At 42.7% G+C, this 20001-nt stretch overlaps 2 protein-coding genes across 2 annotated transcripts; both read right to left on the bottom strand.

Annotated features, from left to right (window-relative positions):
* Window positions 1–444: 444 nt before the first annotated feature.
* Window positions 445–8126, bottom strand: LOC103050507 (ras-related protein Rab-39B-like). The gene is made up of 2 exons (XM_007441957.4): window positions 7626–8126; window positions 445–4079 (listed from the first exon to the last, which is right to left on the bottom strand). The coding sequence occupies exons 1-2, from the start codon at window positions 7844–7846 to the stop codon at window positions 3656–3658; spliced, it is 645 nt and encodes a 214-aa protein (XP_007442019.2). The 5' UTR covers window positions 7847–8126; the 3' UTR covers window positions 445–3655.
* Window positions 8127–10552: 2426 nt separating this feature from the next.
* RAB42 (RAB42, member RAS oncogene family) lies at window positions 10553–16402 on the bottom strand. The gene is made up of 2 exons (XM_025173419.2): window positions 15532–16402; window positions 10553–11901 (listed from the first exon to the last, which is right to left on the bottom strand). Exons 1-2 carry the CDS (start codon window positions 15795–15797, stop codon window positions 11484–11486), a joined length of 684 nt encoding a protein of 227 aa, XP_025029187.1. The 5' UTR covers window positions 15798–16402; the 3' UTR covers window positions 10553–11483.
* Window positions 16403–20001: the final 3599 nt, after the last annotated feature.

Below are 20001 nucleotides of genomic sequence, written 5' to 3'. Positions count from 1 at the left end.
CTTAACCAATACCATCACGTGGGCTTCCATTCACCCATCTCTCATTTTTAAAGCTGTACATCTCATGTGGGCTCCTCGCCCTTTCATCTCTTGGCCTCTGGTATTAGCCACTGACTTGTATCCACCTTCTGGCCTCAATCAAAAGGTATTAACAGTGAAGACATTTCCATGTGATGCAGGAGATATTTTCATGAAGGGCTGTTGATGTATATTTGCTTGTTTATGGAAGATGCAGAATGCCACATTTGTAATCCAGCTTCTGATGAATTCTCTGGGATTGTTTTTTTGTTTTGTTTTCATTGAAAAAAGTCAGTTAAGGAAAAAAAGATGGAATAACCACAGAATGGCTTTAGATTAGCACATTTAATCTGCTTTCCTCCATCCAGGTGTATTAAGTTGGAACTCCCACCATTTCTCACCAGCAGCCATGCTGGTGATATATATGTATGGCCTGCACCCATATATTGAAATGGACTGTTTATTTTAAATGCACCTGCAAAACAATGTTAGGTGTAATTATGGTTACTAAAAACTCTACTGTTATCACAACAAATACCATGCTTCAGAGTCACTTTCTCCTAACCCTGATATCAAAATGTTGTAATTCCATTTGCCTTTTAAAAGTTGCACTGTCCAATGTCATCTACGTAGATCTGGAACTAGGCATTTGAAGTAACATCAGCTGCAGTGTCTTTAGTGTCTACGTTCTTTGTGGTTAAAAGCTAGATTAATGAACAATGGGATGTGTGGAAAAGCCTCACTCCCCTCTTCGTGCCTGGTGGAACCTGTGAATATTTTAATAGTTGTGACACTCAAGTATATCATTTGGTATCCTGGAAACTACAACAGTTTTTTTTAAACAGTTTCATCAATACTATTCTAACTTGTATAAAGCAAGTGACATCTTTCTGGAGAAAATAGATGAATACCTAAAGAAACAAAATCTACCAAGGATTACAGAGGAACAGAAACAGGAATGTACCTATAACAAGGGAAGTTTCTGAAGTGATAAAAAAGATTAAACCAGGAAAAGTGCCTGGACCAGATGGATTATCAGGTTCTTACTATAAATGTTCTGAGGATGAACTTTTACAACCTTTACAAAATACAATGAACTCTATCTTACAGGGAGAAAAGTTGCCAGAGTGTTAGAAAGAGGCCAGTGTCGCACAGGTACCTAAAGAGGGACAAGATTTGACTTTAACAAGAAACTATAGGCTGATATCATTACTAAATAATGACTACAATTGGTTTACAATGATTCTGGCTGATAGACTGAAAATAATTTTGCAAGAATTTATTCATAAGGATCAATGTGGGTTTTTACCTAAAAGACAGTTAAAGGACAATCTTAGAAACATGTTGGAATATTTGGAGCAACATCATGAAAAACAAGCCGCGTTGGTTTTCTTAGATGTGGAGAAGGCCTTTGGCAATTTGAATTGTGCATTCCTGTTCAAAGTTTTGGAAGATATGAACTTTGGAGAGAATTTTATAAAATGTGTAAGATCGATTTATACTTCACAGGAAGCACAAATAATTGTTAGTGGAGATTTAACAAAGCCTTGAGAGGTACAAAAAGGAACAAGACAGGGATGCCCACTGTCTCCTCTCATTTATTTCGGTTCTTGAAATACTGAATAGAAATATAAGATGAGAGAATTGTGGGAATTGTTTTTGTATATGATAACTGCAGCAAGATCATTGTACACACAAAGATGGAAAGATTTGATAATACCTACAATGGAGGAATGGTTGGTGAAGACGATGGAATCACTGAGATGGCCACATCGACTTTGATTAGAGAAAAGATAATATCTACATTTATTGCTGACTGGAAACCCCTTATAGACTTTTTGCAGAAAACAGGAAAAAATGAACTTATGATTTATGGTTTTGATGACAGGAGAGGTTATAGAAAGAAGAGAGTCATGTTGTAACTTTAGAGAAAAGAGGTAAATTTATAATTGTACTTATAACTGCTGTAAAGAAGATTGGAAGCCACTGCTTTGTATCTTTTTCTTCCTATTTTTCTTTTACTTTTATTCCTTGCACTTTTAGCTTTCTCTTTGATTTCTTTCTTTTTCTTTTTTACTTTATATTAGTTTGTATTAGTTTTTATCTCCTTTTTTAAAGCCTTTAATAAAATTACACACACACAAGAATTCTGAAGACCACCCCCACCACTCAGGGCTGGCCACAGTAGATTGGGAAAGGACCCCTGGTAAGTAAGTAATGGGGACAATTTTAATAAACATGATCCAGTTTAAAAAAAAAAAAGTCACCAGATGCAATTCCCACAATAGAAAATTATTCTCTCAATAACAGCTCTCATATGAACTGGATTGAATACCCAGAAATGCGAGATAAGTGCCAAGGAGGGACAAGCTGAGCTGTGACGGTCAACGAAGCCTTGTTTGGCATTAAGAGAATGTGTATGGAAACTAGTTGAGAGCCATCACACAAAACAAGGTACCGTGCTCAGTGGGTATCCCCGCTTGATTCTTCATGAGTTCAACCCTAGTCTGGCAGCTAGCCTTTAAGCTGGCTAGGTACGCAGGATTATGTGAACGTGTGAATGGGTGGAGGTTTTATTTATAACCTGAGCAATAAAAATGGTAAACCTGCCTTTGTTTCTGTGTGTCCTGAGTAACAGTGGTGGAAGGAAAAATGTTTGATGGGTGGTGCGAGGTTATAACTAAGTGGGATAAATGTGAGAAAATGAGAAAAGTTTTTACACAAGTGGCAGGAATGAAAGGATATGACGCAGGCACTGTCAGTGAAAAACCTTAGCCTGCCAAAATAAGTTATCTGTGACTAATATGGAGCATTTTATAGGTATTGTATCTCTCCCAAATTTTGGCTTTCAATAAGGAAAAGAGGGAAGCAGGGTTTCTGGGATTCTTTCCAACCCTTTTACCAGAGCAGGCATTCTGCATAATGAAGTAACATTTTACATCTGTGTGCATGTGTGTGCATGCATATTTTCTCCCCAGGGACTAATCAAGGTATATACATAGAGTGCTAATCAGGGTGAGTGTCTTTCCTCTCTCTGTTGCACATACATGTTTGTGACTGGTGTGCCCTGGAAAGCACAGGACGGACTGTACATGGTGTGTGCTGGGTCACGTGGTGAAGAGGGAGGGTGCTTAGAATGGAGTAGTCACCAACATTCCAAATCGCTACCCAGCTCCCTTTCCCTTAAGGACGCGTTGGGGACATTTCTCGGGAAATTAGGCTCTGTAGCTCCCAGCCCGTTTTCCGAGCCAATCTTTCTTTGGCCAGCTTCTTCCCCACTCCCCCTCCCGCTCCCCTGCCCCAAGCAAGCAATCCTGCCATTTTTCATAATGTATTTCCAACCTTCAGTCGGCTTGCAAGACTAAACGAGAGGCTGTAGGCCTCTGTGATGGAGTCTCTGAGGCTGCGCCCGCGAGGTAGACTCACCAAATTTGCTTGCTTTAGGATTTCTCTGCTCTACAAACCCAATCGCTCTGACGGGCAAACCATATTTAAGGACTCTGCAGATTGTGTGAACTTAGCCAATGGTGGCTTAGTCAACAAACCATCGTTTCACAAGCCACCGTTTAGCAGAGTGGGTGAACCTAGCTGCAACAGTGTAACACAAGAGCATTGCCCCAGCGGGTCTTATCTTTCGCTAGCAGAAACACTTCCTTCTCTTTTCCTGAGCAGGAACCTCTGGCTGAACCAGAGGTGGCAGTTTGCTTTTCACCCCATCCCACTGTGGAGTGGGTCTCATCACCCCACTTCTCAAGGCCTCGTATATGCCCAGAGTTAACATCTGGAAAGCTGCCTCCACATTCTGGCTGCTTTTCGCCGAAGTCTCAATATACTTGGCTTCAAGGGAAACTGCCAGCTTCTCAGCCTCCTTTTGCCCCACCTTCCGTTCAGCCTCCAGGTCACTCTTGTTCCCCACCAGCACAAAAACCGGGTGGTGAGGTTTGACTGTGTCCACCACTTCCTGGTGCCAGATCCTGATGTTCTCGAATGATACACGGTTGGTCAGGTCAAACATCAGGACTCCTCCAGCTGCGTTACGGTAGTAGGACCGTGTCACTGACCTACATCACAGAAAGAGGGTTTGCTGAGCATGGAAGCATTGCAAGAAGCCAGAGATACAGACATGTTAAACTAGAGCAGGGGTTTTCAAGCTGTACTGGGGTTCAGTGAGAGACGAAGGACAAATCTTTCTATCAAATGGAGTCAGGGACATCCATATCCATTTTTCTAAAAAAAAAAAAAAGCAATCACATCCCAATCACTGAAGGTTGATTTATTTGGTTAAAACATTAACTTTCTAACTTTAATTCCAGTTTAAATGTTAGCACTTTGTAAACATTAATTTTGCATTTACAGTATGCACTTTATTGTTTATAGTTACAATATCTGGAGGAACTTTCTGGGACATTAATTGGAGCATCTATTTTTGTGAAATTCCAATAATTTCAATATATAAATTTACATAAATAAATTAGAACAAGCACAAGTCTCATTTTATTATCTATTTTCTATCACTAGGGCTTTCCTTCTTGATTCTTCTTCTTTTTTTTAACTCACAGCTTCCACAGCCCAAAAAAGTTTGAAACCCACTGAACTAAGCATCCAGTCAAACCCACAAAGTTAAACTAAGCATACAAGTTCTCCATTATTATGTAAATTGCAATATTGCTCTGGTATTTTATGCCCCTTTGGGTGTGGTGATACAAATCTTACTCCAACAGTACCATCCCCTGAATTCTCGAGAGCAAATTCTACTAAAATCAGCGCATGTTACATCAAAATGAAAACAAATAAGTTTCTGTGGCAAATAAAATCTCACAGGGCTAATGCTCGGAAAATGCCCCATTGTAATGCCTTGTTTTGGCTAATAGAACAAAAGATAAGGGGTGACGTCATGAGAAAGTCAACGTGCCGGGATGAATATCTTCCCTTCCTTGTGGTGGGAACAGGAGGAGTCTTGGCTCTAAAGCTGCTCTGATTGGCCCACAGGACACCAGCTGGCGCACAGAGGGTGGAGTAACAAGGGTGGTGGGGTTTCTGTAGTCACACAAGTCATCTGTGGGGAGGGATACCAGTTCCTCATCTCACCTACGTGCTGAGACTCTTAGATTACAGCAACTCTGATTGCCTTTTTGCAGTCGGGTACAACACCACTTTTACTTTCTGTTTCTTATAGAGTGAGTCCATTTTGGGCTTAGGAGAGTTTAAAAATGCAACCAATATGTGCCACTAAAAATTAACAGTGGAATCCACAGGGGTTCTGCTGACTACTCATCCTATATCTACCTTCTAAATTATACATTAGAACAAGCTAAGCTATATATTAATAAAATGTATGTGAACTAGCATGTGTGTACAACTGCGCACACCGATCTCCCTCCATCCTGCGTCCCAAGAGCCATTAGGCTGCTGTTCGCACAGAAAACTACTACGAAAGCAAAACAATAAAATGCATTAAAAATAGCAGAGCTGTATGTTGAGTGTGCACGTGCGGCATCTAGTGACCTTGGCTAATCTTGAAAAAGTTAAGCCGGGTTGGACGTGGATCGGATTTGGATGGGAGACCAATAGGAAATCCAAAAGCTAAAGGCAAAACTGGAATGTTGGAAGAGCAGCAACCAAGCAGAAGCAGCAATGGCGAATCACTTCGGCCTTGGCATCAAGAAAACTACACAGAGGCAAGGACGTCCACAGCGGGTGGGGTCAAAACGTCCAAATAGTAGCCCCAACGGCATGATCAGAGCCTCAGCCTTTTTTGTACATGTTGTGGATGTGATGCATGGAAACAAGGGGCTTTGATCATGAGGTTTTGGTTACTTATCTTGACTTTTTGTAGAGCCCACCCTGGGCCTGAAGGAAATTCTGCAACTCTCTCTCTCTCTCTGGAAGATGACAAATCAGGGACATTCCTCACAAACAGTCACGTCTTTAATAAGAGGAAAAGGAAATTAAGGAGTGTCATAAGGCCTAGCTGCTTGTGTGACTGCAACAGTTGTCACTCCTGCTTTTGGGCAAGGAGTTCCTATCTCAAGGCAATGGCCTACTCATTTGTGAGTGAAAGCATTGGCAGGTGTGTGCCACCCAGACTCCCCTAATTTGGTGCCCTCCAGGTGTGTAAAATACAATTCCCATCATCCCCAGCCTGTATCAGTCTGGCTGACACTTGGAATGAAGAGCAGTACACTCTTTCAGGCTTTAAGTATTGGGTGACTTTTTTTTTTTTTTTACATTAACAAATTTTGTTTTAAAAAGCCCGCAATGGGAACACTGGCACAGCCTATAGCCTTTCTCTGCATGTTTTTAGACAGGATACTGTGTGGAAGACCAAATACGTGGCACATCCTTATAGACATTCTGTACAGGCTGTGATCCTTGAATTAACCATGACAGTGGCTTTATAAATACAGGAATGAAATAAATATAAATGGATGGCTCACGAGAAGCTGAAATCCAAGACTTAACATCCCTGTTGGATGGAAGATCAGATTCGGCTCCATGTGGCCATGACGATACCTTGGGTTCCTTATGCTATTAAAGATAATAACCTTCAGTCCACTAGGCTTTTGAATATAAAACAAGGAGAAGGAGATGGAGAAGGAGAAGGAGAAGGAGAAGGAGAAGGAGATTGTCCATTCCATTTCCTTTATGTGAATGTCTGGCCCATTCCACCAACTGCAGCTAAGGGAAAGAAAAGACCCTCTTAGCTCTTCTGAGAGCCAATGGCTTGGCGCTTCCCCAGGGGACATCTGATAGCCCTTCTATCAGACTGTTGCAGTTGGTAAGACCCTTAGAGCATTGCTCTTTTATTCAAATCACATCAAATCTTTATTACAGTCAAAGACCAACATAGCTCTTTTATCCTTTTTCTTTCCCTCATGCATCCCATCTGTTTGCTTATCTGCTTATTCCTCACATTTATATAGCCACCCATCTCACAGATGTGACCCTGGGTGGCGTCCAATAAAAGCAACCATAAAAAATCAACATTAAAACATTCCATAATAATAATAAAAAAATCAATATTGTTAAAAAAGACTAAAAGAGAGTGATGTGACAAACAGTGTAGCCATTGCCACAGTTCTCCAGTTCCTTGAGATCCCCAAGCCTGTTGACACAGACATGTTTTGAGGGACTTCCAGAAGGCTGCCAGGGATGGGTCCAGCCTCATCTGGGAGGGCGGGGGGCAGGATGCTGCTGTTTATTTCTTGCATTTCTATCTCAGCCTCTGGGCATGTGAGACAGCATACATGGAGCCCCCCCCCCAATTTTATTCTCACAATCTTGTGGGGTAGATTGCGGTGAGAGAGGTAGGGAACTCCATAGTCTTGTGAGCTCTTGAACCTGAGTTTCTATAGTCCCAGTCCAACTTCTTAACAGCTACCTTGGCCGTCCTCATGCTCCAGAAGGATTGAATTGTTAACAGCACTGGGAATCTTTATAGTTAAATGTTTTACATGTCTAAACAAGGAGGGAAGCAAAGCTTAAGCCTCCCTTAATTTGGAGGCATAGTCACCCATCCTATCTTACATCCTCCAAGGCTTGAAAAAGGCCTATCCCTTCTGCTCTTTTGGCTTATAGATCGCAGACCACCCCTGTTCCAGACTGACCTGAACCGTTCTTGGCCCGCCGTATCCCAGAATTGCAGCTTGACACGCAGGTTGGGCTCCATCTCCACAAAGTGAACGTAAAAATCCACACCCACGGTTTGGTTCGTGGACTCGAGGAAGACCCCATCGGCATAGCGCTTCAGAAGACAGGATTTCCCCACCGTGGAATCTCCCAGCATGATGATCCGGAACTGATAGTCCCAAACAGAATCCATAGCCATTCGGAGGCTGGGAGAGGGAGAGACACTGGAAGCTGGTCTCTCGCGCGTGTGCGTGTGTGTCTGTGTGCATGCATGTGCGTGCACTTGTGGGGGGAACAAGAAGACTCACGCAGGCTCAAAACGAAAGGGAACACTCCACCCCACCGTTCACCCAGCAGTCCCAACCGGTGGAAGAAGCAGAGTTCTAACACAGCCAGGAAACTGGTTGAGACTTGTTTAAGACTAGCACAGGTAGTTGCTATCCCTCTGACCGCCTGAGGCCGTGGCTCTCTTATTCCATGTTTGGGCAGGCTGCTTCTAAGTGAGGCAGGATGTGCACACTCACCCTGTTCTGCTCCTCCCTGAAAATGGGCTGTGTTTATGGAAAGCCAAGCCAGGTCATGCAAACACACGTTTCACCTACATTCCAGCCATCACTAAGGAGGAGGCGGGTCCACGTAGCAGTCTTAGGCTATCAGGAGAATGAACAAAAGCCTCCTAAAACTAAGAGGAGGCTCTATGGTGTGAACCCAGCCAAAATGTGGCTGTGTTCCTCCAATATGCGTACCCACGTAGCTGAATGATGGTTTCTACCATTAACCTATTTCACAGAATCCTAGTTGGGAAGGGCCATCTTATTTATTTATGAAATCGATTTATATGGTTGCCCTTCTCATGAATGCAATCTGGGTGGCTAACAACCCATTAAAACAACAGAAAAAACATTATTAGCAAAGGGTTAAAATCCCATAATGGTCACAGAGAATAAACCCAAATAAGACAGTTGACAAAGACGCTTTCCAAAAGGCCAGCAGAGTCAGAGCCAATCTGATCTTGGGCTCTGGCGTTACAGAGGGCAAGCACTTTTACAGGAAAGGCAGTTTCCAAGCTCCCATAAGATGATACTCTTTGACTGAAGGGACACAGAGCGTACCCGTCCTGTTGGACCTAGGTCAGTGTTGTCCAAACTTGGCCACTTTAAGATGAGTGGACTTCAACTCCCAGAATTCCCCAGCCAGCCATGCTGGCTGGGGAATTCTGGGAGTTGAAGTCCACTCATCTTAAAGTGGCCAAGTTTGGACAACACTGACCTAGTGCAACAGGCAGAAACACTGGGGAGAGGCAGTTCTACGTATGCTCAGTGCAAGCATCCGAATTAAAGCATCCGTTACAGATGGTTCATCAGCTTCCCCTTGGACACCTTTGAGGAAGAGGAAATGCATAACCTTCCTGAGGAATTGCTTCTACTGTTGATCTGCTCTTCAAGATGGAATGAGCTTTATGACACTCAACCAGAATTTGCCTGCCTAGAATTTAAAGCCATTATTGTCACAGAACCTGCCTTCTGCAATGACCAAGAACAAGTCCTGGCTTCTTTCTGTGTGATATCCTTTCAGATATTTGAATAGGATTATCACCACCACCATTAGCCCTGCCTCTTCTTCTCAAAACTAAACATGGGACATTCCTTCACTCTCTCTTCAGAGGATTTCCACCATAGTGGGTCATCTCTGAACCTGTTTCAGTCTGTCTCCTTAAACCGTGTTGTGCGTAACTAGAAATAATAGCCCCTTGATCGATTATGTGCCATCAAGTCATTTGCATACATATAATTTTAGGGGCAGAGTTAATCATAAACCAGTGTTGTCCAAACTTGGCCACTTCAAGATGAGTGGACTTCAACTCCCAGAATGGCTGGCTGGGGAATTCTGGGAGTTGAAGTCCACTCATCTTAAAGTGGCCAAGTTTGGACAACACTGTCATAAACTCTCCATGCAGGCTGGGTTCATGTAACATGCTAGGCTAACATGTGGTTGCCTAATTGGTAGCCAATCCTTTATATGTGTTTATGCACATGTATGTGCCTCCTTGCCCACATTCTGTATATCGCAATCACGTATAAAGCCAGTTTACAGTATCTAGATGCCCCTTTAAGGGTTTGATAGAAAAAGGCATTACATATATGCACCATGGCTGCCAGAAAGGCAACATTCCTGGCCTGTCTAGCCAAAACTAAATAAGTTACAACGTTGTTTAGTGCAATGTGTGAATCTTGTCCTGGTGCCATATTTTCATGGTGTGTGTATGTTTTCTATGGGATGAACAGACTCAGGGTTAGAAACAAAGGGTGATCTGCAGTGCAACCCCATGTAATCCTTACTTGGAAGCAAGGCCTAGTACTTTCAGTGGGACTTACTAATGGCTAGCAAGGTTTAGAGTCAACTTGAAATGGCATACTTTCTCAATAAGCTCATAAAGATGATAAAAAAGGGAGTGGAGTTTCTAACACCTGTCCATATTTGTGTATAAGATACAGGCTTTGATTACTCATGTATTAAGTGTAAATGTTGGTTCTCATAGCTATTTCTGTTGGTGAGGTTCAGCTAGGTGGTAGGTGTGGTGCCCAAGTAGAAAATGACACCTAACCAAAGTTGGCTAATCTAGAGAGCAAGCAAGGCTGGTCCAGGTTAGTGCTTGATGAGAGATCACTAGGAAATCTATCTGCTGCAGGCTAAACTGGGAAAGTGAAGCAAACCTCCCAAAGAAAACATTGGTAAACCACTTCCAAATGATGTGAAAGCTGTAGAGATATGTCCCCATGAGTGTATTTCAGCTTGGGAAATGATTTTATTTTACTTCTGGAGTTAGGGGTATTGCTTACTATCAAACCCAGAGAAAGGAGCACACTTCTTTCAGCAATAGGCAGAACAATCTTTTAAACCCTTGTTTCATTTATTTCAAGAATTATCGCACACAGAGAGCATTTATGGTGCTTTGAGCACAAGCCACCATAGAAAAGTGGCCAGTGAAGACATTGACAATAAACAAAGCCATATACATTATATTACTATTATTATTATTATTATTATTATTATTATTATTGTAAAAAAAAAGGAAGTAAACTTTTTCATATTAAATATTTTCAGGATTTTTTTTAAGTTAAGGAGGTTTTTAGTACATTGCGGAAATGAAGACTGCTTCAAAACATGTGACAGCCCCAAGATTCTCCATATCTCCTCCCCAGCTCTACTCAATGAGCTCTGTGCTGAATAATGGAAAGAAACTGTTTCTAACCTGCAAAATTCAGAACAAAGATGCACAATGGTGCTGAGATTAGTGGAGCAGTCTTTTCTCTAGATTCTGACTCAGCAAACATTTCTTCGGCCATCTGAAGGCTATGCCTGACTGGCTGGCCATCCTTCTCATAACCTATGCCCTCCATCTCCCATCAGCCAAGCTAGCAACTTGATGAAGGATGATATAAGACAAGGGCCAGGAAACCTCTGCAGGTTTTGGGACTACAAAACAGGCTGCAGTTAACAGGGTAAGTGATGTGAAGTGGGCTGAGATTTTCCAGGGAATATCTTTTTAGTTTTGATGCTAAAAATATTTTAAGTTGAGAATTAAAAAACAATGCTCTTCTGTTTTGTACCTAAAAACAACAGACAACTATGTCACTGATTTTCAGCTGGAAACAAGATCTGAGATATGGTCAGAAAGAGCTCTGGACGATGTAATAAAGTAGTTGGGATCATAGGTTGTGGATGGTCAGCTGGGTAAGGATTAACCCAATGGATTAAGTCTGCATTTCGTCTAAGGAAGACTTCTACTTTGGGTATCCAATGTCCCCTTTCCATAACATCCAACTCTGACGTAGCTAACACTGGCATACTTCTTTGGATGGCTTCTTCCTTTGCAGGCTGCTTGTTTTCTTCTTATAAATGACTTTCACACCATCCCATCCTTCTTGCAGGTCAAACTCTTTGTTTCTCAAAGCCTCATAGATAGCATTGGTGATGGTCTCGAAGGCCAGGTCTATATTGGTGTCAGTTTTGGCAGACGTTTCTATAAAAGATGTGCCCAGAGAAGTTGCCAAGCCCTCTGCTTCCTCAAGGGTGACCCTGTTAATGGACTCAAGATCACATTTGTGGCCAATCAGGAGGAAAATTACTTTGTCCATCACATTGGTCACTTCATTGTACCAATCAAAGATGCTTTCAAAGGACCTCCGGTTGGTCATATCAAAGATCAGAAGCACACCAACTGCATTCCGGTAGAAAGACCTGGTGATACACCTAAGGGGGAAAAATGCCAAATTGATTCATCAGCTTTTTCTCCAAGATATCAGAATTATCTAGATCAGTGTTCCTCAACCTTAGCGACTTTAAGATATGTGGACTTCAACTCCCAGAATTCCCCACCCAGCAAGGCTGGCTGGGGAATTCTGGGAGTTGAAGTCCACATATCTTAAAGTTGCCAAGGTTGAGGAACACTGATCTAGAGGACAGAATTATTGCATCACAGACTCATCTTTATTGTAATTTATAACAAGATATTCATAATAAGCTACTAACATCTGCTTTTGGGTCTTTTTATGTGCAACTTTGCTTGGCAGATACAGATCCTAAAATAACTCCTTTGCTGGGTTTGTAACCGTAGCCTGTAGAATGCATGCTTTGCCAATAGCTACGTAGACTAAGCACTGTCACAGGGCTTTTTATTATGTGTGTGATACCATGGTTTTTATGTTGTCTGGGACTGTGACCTGTGATAAAGATCCTACTACTACAAGCTATCAGAGCTATTTGTTGAAGGGCTTGTCTGGATACTAACTGTTACCATCCATCATGTGCCCACTGACCTTGTTCCAGAGCAGTGTTTGCAAAGCAATTTATTTTTTTAGATGTAAACACAGGTGAATCCTATTGAGAAGGTTCTATAGTTGCCTTCAAGCTGCTTTGGCAGGCTGGGTGTAAGCAAAGGAGGGAGGAGAAAGGCTTTTTAAAAATCTATTTACGGAGAGAAGGGTTTCTTTATCCATCTAGCACACTAAGGGAAATTTTGACTCTGAGGGGTTGGCCTCGGGCAAAAGTCTTCTCTATTGTTTACACCCTGGTCCTTTTTGTTGAAGATACCTACTGTTGAATTGGAGGCTTCCAGTGCATGCTCTCATTCTGTCACCTTCAACTTGGTACTGTTCAGATGTCTTAAGACTACAGCACCCAAAATCCTGAACCAGCATGGCCCCTTCTGGGGATGCTGTGACAAGAAATCCTGATACATCTAGTAGACATCAGGCTGAGAAAGGCTGCCCTAATTGTAAATTCTGCAATGCAATCCCATGTTATTTATTAAGGAGTAAAGTGTTCCAATAAATTCAGAAGATCTACTCCAAAGTACATACAGTAGCATAAAGTTGTAGTTTATGGTAAGTTTCAGTTTGCCAGGCTTGTACAACATGCTAAACCAGGTCCATAAAAATCCTAAGGGCTGCATTTGTACAACATCCTAAGTTTGTTTAGTTTTAACATGGGTTCTTTTCTTGTGCTTGCCATGCTGTGCAACCCTTACACACCTCCCAATTCAAATAATTAAACATAGGAAGAACAACAGAGGAAACTGAGTTCTGAGCGGTCTCTGAGCTTGATTTTCATCGTGCAGATGTTACCATACAGACATTTCTTTACCATAGTTGGTGACATCATCAGTGCATTAATATGAAGTGGGGCTTGGTGGACATTTAATGCACAGATGATGTTACTGAGCATGGTAATGAAACATCTGCAAGATGAAAACCAAGCTCAGAGAGCACCAAGCTCTCAACAGTTCAACCCCGAGCTACATATATTCTCCACCATTGCAACTGTGGAACTGAAAAGGAGGAGGAATATATAACAAATAGTTACATGAGAGTTCCGTTTTCTTCAAGCCATTCTAGAGACAGCAGCTTTTTTCCCAGGGAAGGAGGAGGGGTGTATGTTTAACAGCTGTATGGATACTCACCGGGTCAAGTTTATCTCAAATTCTGCCTCTTGCTTGCACCCAGTTAGTGACATTAGCATGCAAAAAGGCTAACCACAGCTCAGCAGTTGCATCAGTAAGCTCAAACCTATGCATCTCCCCTTGCTATGATTATGTTTTCGGATACTTCTGAAGCCTAAGGCCACCAGAAAGGGGGCTGCAAAAACCCAGCAGCCCACCAGGTGTCAGCAACACCTCTGACTTGTTTATGTCTCTTTGCTGCCATCTAATGGCAGGTTGTATCCCTGTGGTATCTAAGGTCAAATCTCCCTGCCCAGGTTTAGTAGCTCCACCAAAGCCTCCAGGCTCTGTGCTGGGCTGCTGTTTATTGAGTCAAACCATTTGCCCATCGACCCCAGTATTGTTAATACTAACGGGCAGCAGCTGTCCAGGCTAGCCATGCCGGAGGGGAGGTGTGGGGAGGGCACCGAACCTGGGACATTTGGCATGCAAAGGGATTTGCTCCTGAGCAATGTCCCTGGCCTGGATCGTGTAACCCAGAATACTCCTGCCTCTTCTCTAAAAATACACAAGGTCCCATGAGAATTGTATGAAAACAAAACAACTCTCCCCTTTTATCTCCCGAGGTGTAGCCCCATCAGTGTTTTACAACACCAGCAGAATCCAGGGCCTCCTTAATGACCAACCAATTCATTATCACGTAAGCTTACACAGGTCACAGTCCATTACTCTGCAGATCTGATGAGACGTGTTTGGTCTGTGAAGACGTAGGAGATAATAAATTGGGTCGTGTTTAAAGTGCCCCAACAGTGTTTAAAGGGCCCCAGCAGTGTTTTCTTTTTCTTCTATCTCCTGATTAGCCTTGAAATCTCAGCGTCAGTCACACTATACATCTCCAAGGCCCGCTTTTCTTTCAGCTGCTTGCACCACACCTCTTCAGATAACAAACATCACAGCACAATACTGCATCATAATCAGGAGGGTCAGGGAAGCTCTCAAGGCCAAATTATTAATTCACAACCAAGGCAGGAGTTTGAGGCTGTCTTCCTGGGACCCTCTTGAACAAAAGGAGAGGTCCCAAGCCCAGAGGAGGGCTGGATTGTCACCTTCTGAAGAAAAGGAAATTCCCCAGATTTCCACCTAAACACTAGAGCTACTCTTAAGAGTGACAGTTCTTAAGGCCAGAGGCCAATTCTGCACTGCCTACAGAAGGTAAGCATCAAGTCTGTAAATCAGAACGGCAGAAGCAGAAATCTGCAGTTTATTTGCTGCACAAGTAGTAGATGCCTTCTGAGAATGATAGCTGAGGAACCCTGGTTTCTGAAGGAAAAGGCAGAAGGCCACCAGTTTCAAAGCCCTTATCTCTGGACTGGTTTACACGCTCGCTCTGCTAATGTAGCTTGTTAGATTCAAGGTCAGCTGAAGTTCTGGTCCTCAGGATACCCATTTTGTTTTTTTTAAAATTAATTATTTGGTAGATTTATATGTTTTCCTCCATGAGCCCAGGGCAGTGTACATAGCAATCCTTCCCTGATTTTGTTTCCCAACAACAACCCCATAAGGTAGGTTGGACTGAGAGAACGACTGGCCTAAGTCCACCAAAGACCTTTTGTGGTTGAGGGGGAGCTAGAACCTACGTTTCCTTGCTCCTAATCCAACACCTTCCTAACACAATCATATTGGTTCTCACTTTTGGAGCAATATAAGAATATAACAACTCGGTAGCAATGGCTGGTCGTTTTAGTTTGTGCCTGCCCTTGTTAAAAAGGACCACCACCTGTTGCAAACTGTACCTGCCTTTCGTTCGGCTTCAGTTCTGCACGGGGCCCCTCTTAGAGCTCGCTAAACATTTTGACCTTGAAATATCCCTGCTCCAAAACATCTTGTCCTGAGGCCTGAGTATTTCAGCCTGGAATCATCTGGCACCCCCTGGACCCTCTTACCTGAACCTCTCCTGACCAGCCGTGTCCCAGAGCTGGAGCTTCACCCTGATTCCCGGAGAGAGTTCCAGCATCTTGCTGTAGAACTCGACCCCCACAGTGGGGCACGGGGTGGGCATGAAGCACCGCTCCGTGTACCGCCTCAGCAGAGATGTTTTGCCCACCGTGGAATCACCCAGCAGGAGGATCCGAAACTGGTAGTGCCAGTTGCCACTTGGGTGGTGGGCCGGCAGCATCAGCCCCAACTTTGACTCAGAAGTTACTTCCATCGTGGAAAAGTTGACAAGGGGAGCGGGACAGCAGCCTAGGCATGGATCCTGGAGCAAGAGTTGGATTGTGCCCCGTCTGCTGATCTCAGCTATGTTCTACTACCAGCAGGAGAACTCTACGGGATGAAGATGTAGCTGTCTCCGCCCTTGAGGATTTCCACCCCCCCATCTCCTCTGGAGCAGGGAAAAGCCAACCCACCTCTCAGCCAGGAATACGACCCCCTTCCCCCCCTCCTTCAGCTCCACCTACCGCGTTCCCATCTAGCTTGGCTTCTCCAAACAATGAAACCTCCGGATTGGATTTCTGTTTTGAGGGATGGTTAGGCAGAAGTATGAGTGGCCTTGGACATTTTTTTTTTGTTTTTTTTAATCCCATCTTTCTTATTTTTATAAATAACTCAAGGCAGTGAGGATACCTAATACTCCTTTCTCCTCCTATTTTCCCCACAACAACTCCTCTGTGAGGTGGGTTGGGTAGAGAATGAGGGACTGGCTCAAAGTCACTCAGCCAGCTTTCATGCCTAAGGTGGGACTAGAACTCACTGTCTCCTGCTTTCTAGCCTGGTGCCTTAACCACTAGACCAGTGTTTCTCAACCTTGGCAACTTTAAGATGGGTGGACTGCAATTCTCAGAATTCTGGGAATTGCAGTCCACCCATCTTAAAGTTGCCAAGGTTGAGAAACACTGCACTAGACAGACCAAACTGGCTCTCATTATGTATTTTTAGATTTTTTTTGTTTGATGTCCTGTTTGTTTTAATCGGAGTCACATTTGAGTTGGGTGGACACATACGTTGACTATATAAATACAGAATTCTGTTTCTTTCAGATGCGTGCCCGTGGCTGGGTGGATAAAGAGTTGTGCCTAACACACTTCCCCAGAATATCAGCTCCGAGTTCTCCGAACTGCTGCAAACAGTTGTGGAACAAAGGATGTTCCCTTATCCTCGAACAACCTTGCTTCTCAAAGACTAGATGTAGAACTTGGTGGATTCCTCTTCTGTAGAAATCAAGTTTATCAAAGATGGTGCAGATGTTCTCTCCGGTAGGAGTTGGGCTTGTTTGTCGGTTCAGAGGACTATGACCCAAATCTATAGCAATGTGTTTTTAGGAGCACTCAAATTCCAGAAAGGAGAAAAAGGGAGGAGGTAAAGAAAATCCTCCCGTTTTCTCTCTGCTACTTGCAAACTTAGCTGTATCACATCCCCACGCGTAGCTTTTCAGAACAAAACGCAGACTTTTTCCACAACTCCCCATTCCTTTGCATGTCAATCTCTTGAAAAATCAGTCTTTGGCTATCTTGTTATCCATAAATACTTCCAGGCATTTATTGGTGTACTGAGATTTGTTGCAAACCAGGCAGCTTCAGCAAAGCGCTTAAAGACAGACCTTTCTGGAGGACTTTGGTTCCTTACAGTGCAGCAAACCCCCATCTCCAAAAGCAGAGATAATGCAGGTCTGGGAAGGGATTGTGGGTGAAGAGTTCTGCTTTGCCCTTCCGTGCTCTCCTTAGCTGCCTCCAGCTCTTATCTAATCTCTTCCCTCTGGCCCTGTTGTCACGCGCCAACAGCGCCCCTCCAATATTATGCACGTGGACTAATTCACTCCATCTATTTTGCACATACAGGACAAAAGTTCTTGAGCAAGAGGCCCCTTTTTGCTTTTTCTTTCCAAATTCATTTCATCTGAAAGGCAGACCATACATCTAACAGGCAAAATATTGACAGAGAAAGTAATTCGCTTGGAAAGCTGGTTTACACAGAACACACAACTCTCTCCTAATATTCCACTATTAGCAGTTTTTTTCAAACTTGGCAACTCTAAGATGGGTGGACTTCTCCTAGAATTACCTAGTCAGCTTCAACCAGTCCTTGAAGCTATGGCCATCCCAGCACCCCCGCGGTCATGTGATTGTGGGGATGCTGGGATGGCCACAGCTTTGAGGACTGGTCAGAAGTTTCCTTTTTCAGCACTATTGTAACTTTGAACGGTTGCCAAATGGTTGTAAGTCGAGGATTACCTGTATCGACCTATTAGAAGATTGTGCCAGAGTTGTTTCAAAAATTGAAAGATTGTGACCAGGAGCTTCTTAACCTATCTCATAATCTTGTTGTCTTGAATTCCAGTTAGGATCAGAAGGGCACATACACATCTTGAATATTCCATTAACTTACGCAGACCCCAGATAGCCACTGACAGTTGAAAGCTGCTGACTTAGGGTATATTATATGCCTGGAAAACATACCAAATATACATACATGTTTAGAAGAGCCACGAAGACCTGGTTCTTCACCAGGCCTTTGGGAAGGGAGAGTGGGACCCCTCACTTCATTGCACTTGCCGTCTTTTATCTTTTATCGATTTTATAATTTGTTTCTTGTGAGCCACCCAGTTGTTGAGAGTTGGGCAGCATACAAGTTTAATTAATGATGATGATATTATTCATCGTTGAATCCAGATTGTAAGGCTAGAAAAATCTGGTTGCCCGGGAGAGAATGAATCTGTAGGACTACAGCAGATATCCACATCATGCACTTCGGCAAGCTCAAGATTTAATTTCCTGGGTGGTTTTAAAAGAAAATTTGTAGAGTCCTTGGGGTTCTCTGAGCTTCATTGTTTTCTTGCAGACGTTTTGTTACTTGACTAGGTAACATCTTCAGTGCTGCAAGAAAACAACAAAGCTCAGAGAACCCCAAGGACTATACAGTTCAACTGTGAGCTACATCTATTCTCTTCTAAAAGAAAATTTCTTTAAAAATTAGGCTGGATTTACTTTCTAAAACACAGAAACTTCCTAAAATGGCAAGAAATAAAAGCTGGCAAGAGCACTTTATTCTAATTTTCATTCAGTGTTCTCCTGATGATCTACATTGTGGTGGATAAACTTTTGGCGACAAAGGGCTGTACTTAAAAATTGGAGAAAGGAAGGGAAGAGCCACAATGTAGATGAAACTACATCACAGAAGTGGGTATATTTTGAATTTTTGTCATGTTCTGTGCTTTTTGACTACTTTAAAAGTTTCCCATGTTTTCATGACTTCCATGGCAGGAAACTGTTACTAATTTCCACTAATCAAGATTATTCAGGGTCCACAAAGACTTTGGAAGACCAAAGCCCTCTTCTCACATGGCTACTACAAAGCCCTTTCATGACCAAGTAGAAGGTTGAACTTGGATTTCCCAAGTCCTCCCCAAATCTGTAAACCACTACATCAAATTTCCCCATCTTAAGGCCCTCAACTCATGCCAGGCTATAATTCCCCTATTTGCTAACACATCTAGAAGACCTTGGAAAGTCTGGAGTACATGAAATGATAAACAAGAGTGGTTGCCACCAACCTCTCCATATTGAACAGAAACTTTAGCTGGGATTACATTCTAATAAGCATTCCTATCTTTCTCCATTACATTTGTGTTTAACCAATTTTGAATGCACATCCCTTTGCAGAGGATAGCTGTTTCCTCCAGTCAACAGAGTGGCCACTCATTTTCCCCATTTGAAAGACACCCCACAAAGAAATTCAACTGCTTTTGTTTCATCCATAACCCTGGTGTGCTGAATTTCAATGACATAGTTGTGAAAGGCGCAGTAGTCCTAGAAATGGAACAGACCAAACAATTACACCTTATCAGCCCTCCTATTCTTTGTAGTCCCCTTTTCTAAATCCAGATGATCTAAGGATCAACCGTGCATGAAAAGCATCAAGTATCAACGTGTTTTTGAATGCCAAAGTTTGCACACACATGCTTTTGGATGCTTCAGAATCAAAAGGCATGGAGAAAAATGCTGGCTATGCTTACATCCTGCACTCACAATGTGACAATTGACATTGCATCCACCCTGCCACTGTGGTATGTGAGCTGCAGATTACTCAGATGTTCTGTACAAATCTAACCAACTGCAGTTTATTTACATAAGCTATGGCTTAGCACAGAATTTGAATCAAGCCCGTTTCTGAGTTAGATCAGCCATTTATCTGCCCAGCCTATATTGTTTGCTCTGACTTGCAACATTCTCTAACACCTTTAATCATGTCTTATCTTTGAAAAAGAATGATGCTCTAATTCAAATTGAGGCCAAGAAATGTTCAAAACAAGCACACCTAGACTTCAGATTGTTCCCTACAGTTTGTCCTCTGAGCCTATTTCAATGAATAGTTGAAATATATCTGTTAAAATCTGTAATCCTAAATACAAACCATGA

The sequence above is a fragment of the Python bivittatus genome, unplaced genomic scaffold, assembly GCF_059951505.1.
Source record: "Python bivittatus isolate LINGU-HERP-01145 unplaced genomic scaffold, Pbiv_v1 ctg000310_np1212, whole genome shotgun sequence".
In the NCBI taxonomy this organism is placed as follows: domain Eukaryota; kingdom Metazoa; phylum Chordata; class Lepidosauria; order Squamata; family Pythonidae; genus Python; species Python bivittatus.
This window is presented reverse-complemented; position numbering and strand designations above follow the sequence as displayed.

Bases quoted from the DNA above. Each gene is read 5' to 3' on its own strand.
- LOC103050507 (XM_007441957.4), bottom strand. From the start codon at position 7,846: ATGGCTATGGATTCTGTTTGGGACTATCAGTTCCGGATCATCATGCTG. The intron at 4,080-7,625 runs GTCAGTCTGGAA...TCTGTGATGTAG, and splicing joins GCGGGCCAAGAACGGTTCAG to GTCAGTGACACGGTCCTACT.
- RAB42 (XM_025173419.2), bottom strand. From the start codon at position 15,797: ATGGAAGTAACTTCTGAGTCAAAGTTGGGGCTGATGCTGCCGGCCCAC. The intron at 11,902-15,531 runs GTAAGAGGGTCC...TTTCCCCCTTAG, and splicing joins GCTGGTCAGGAGAGGTTCAG to GTGTATCACCAGGTCTTTCT.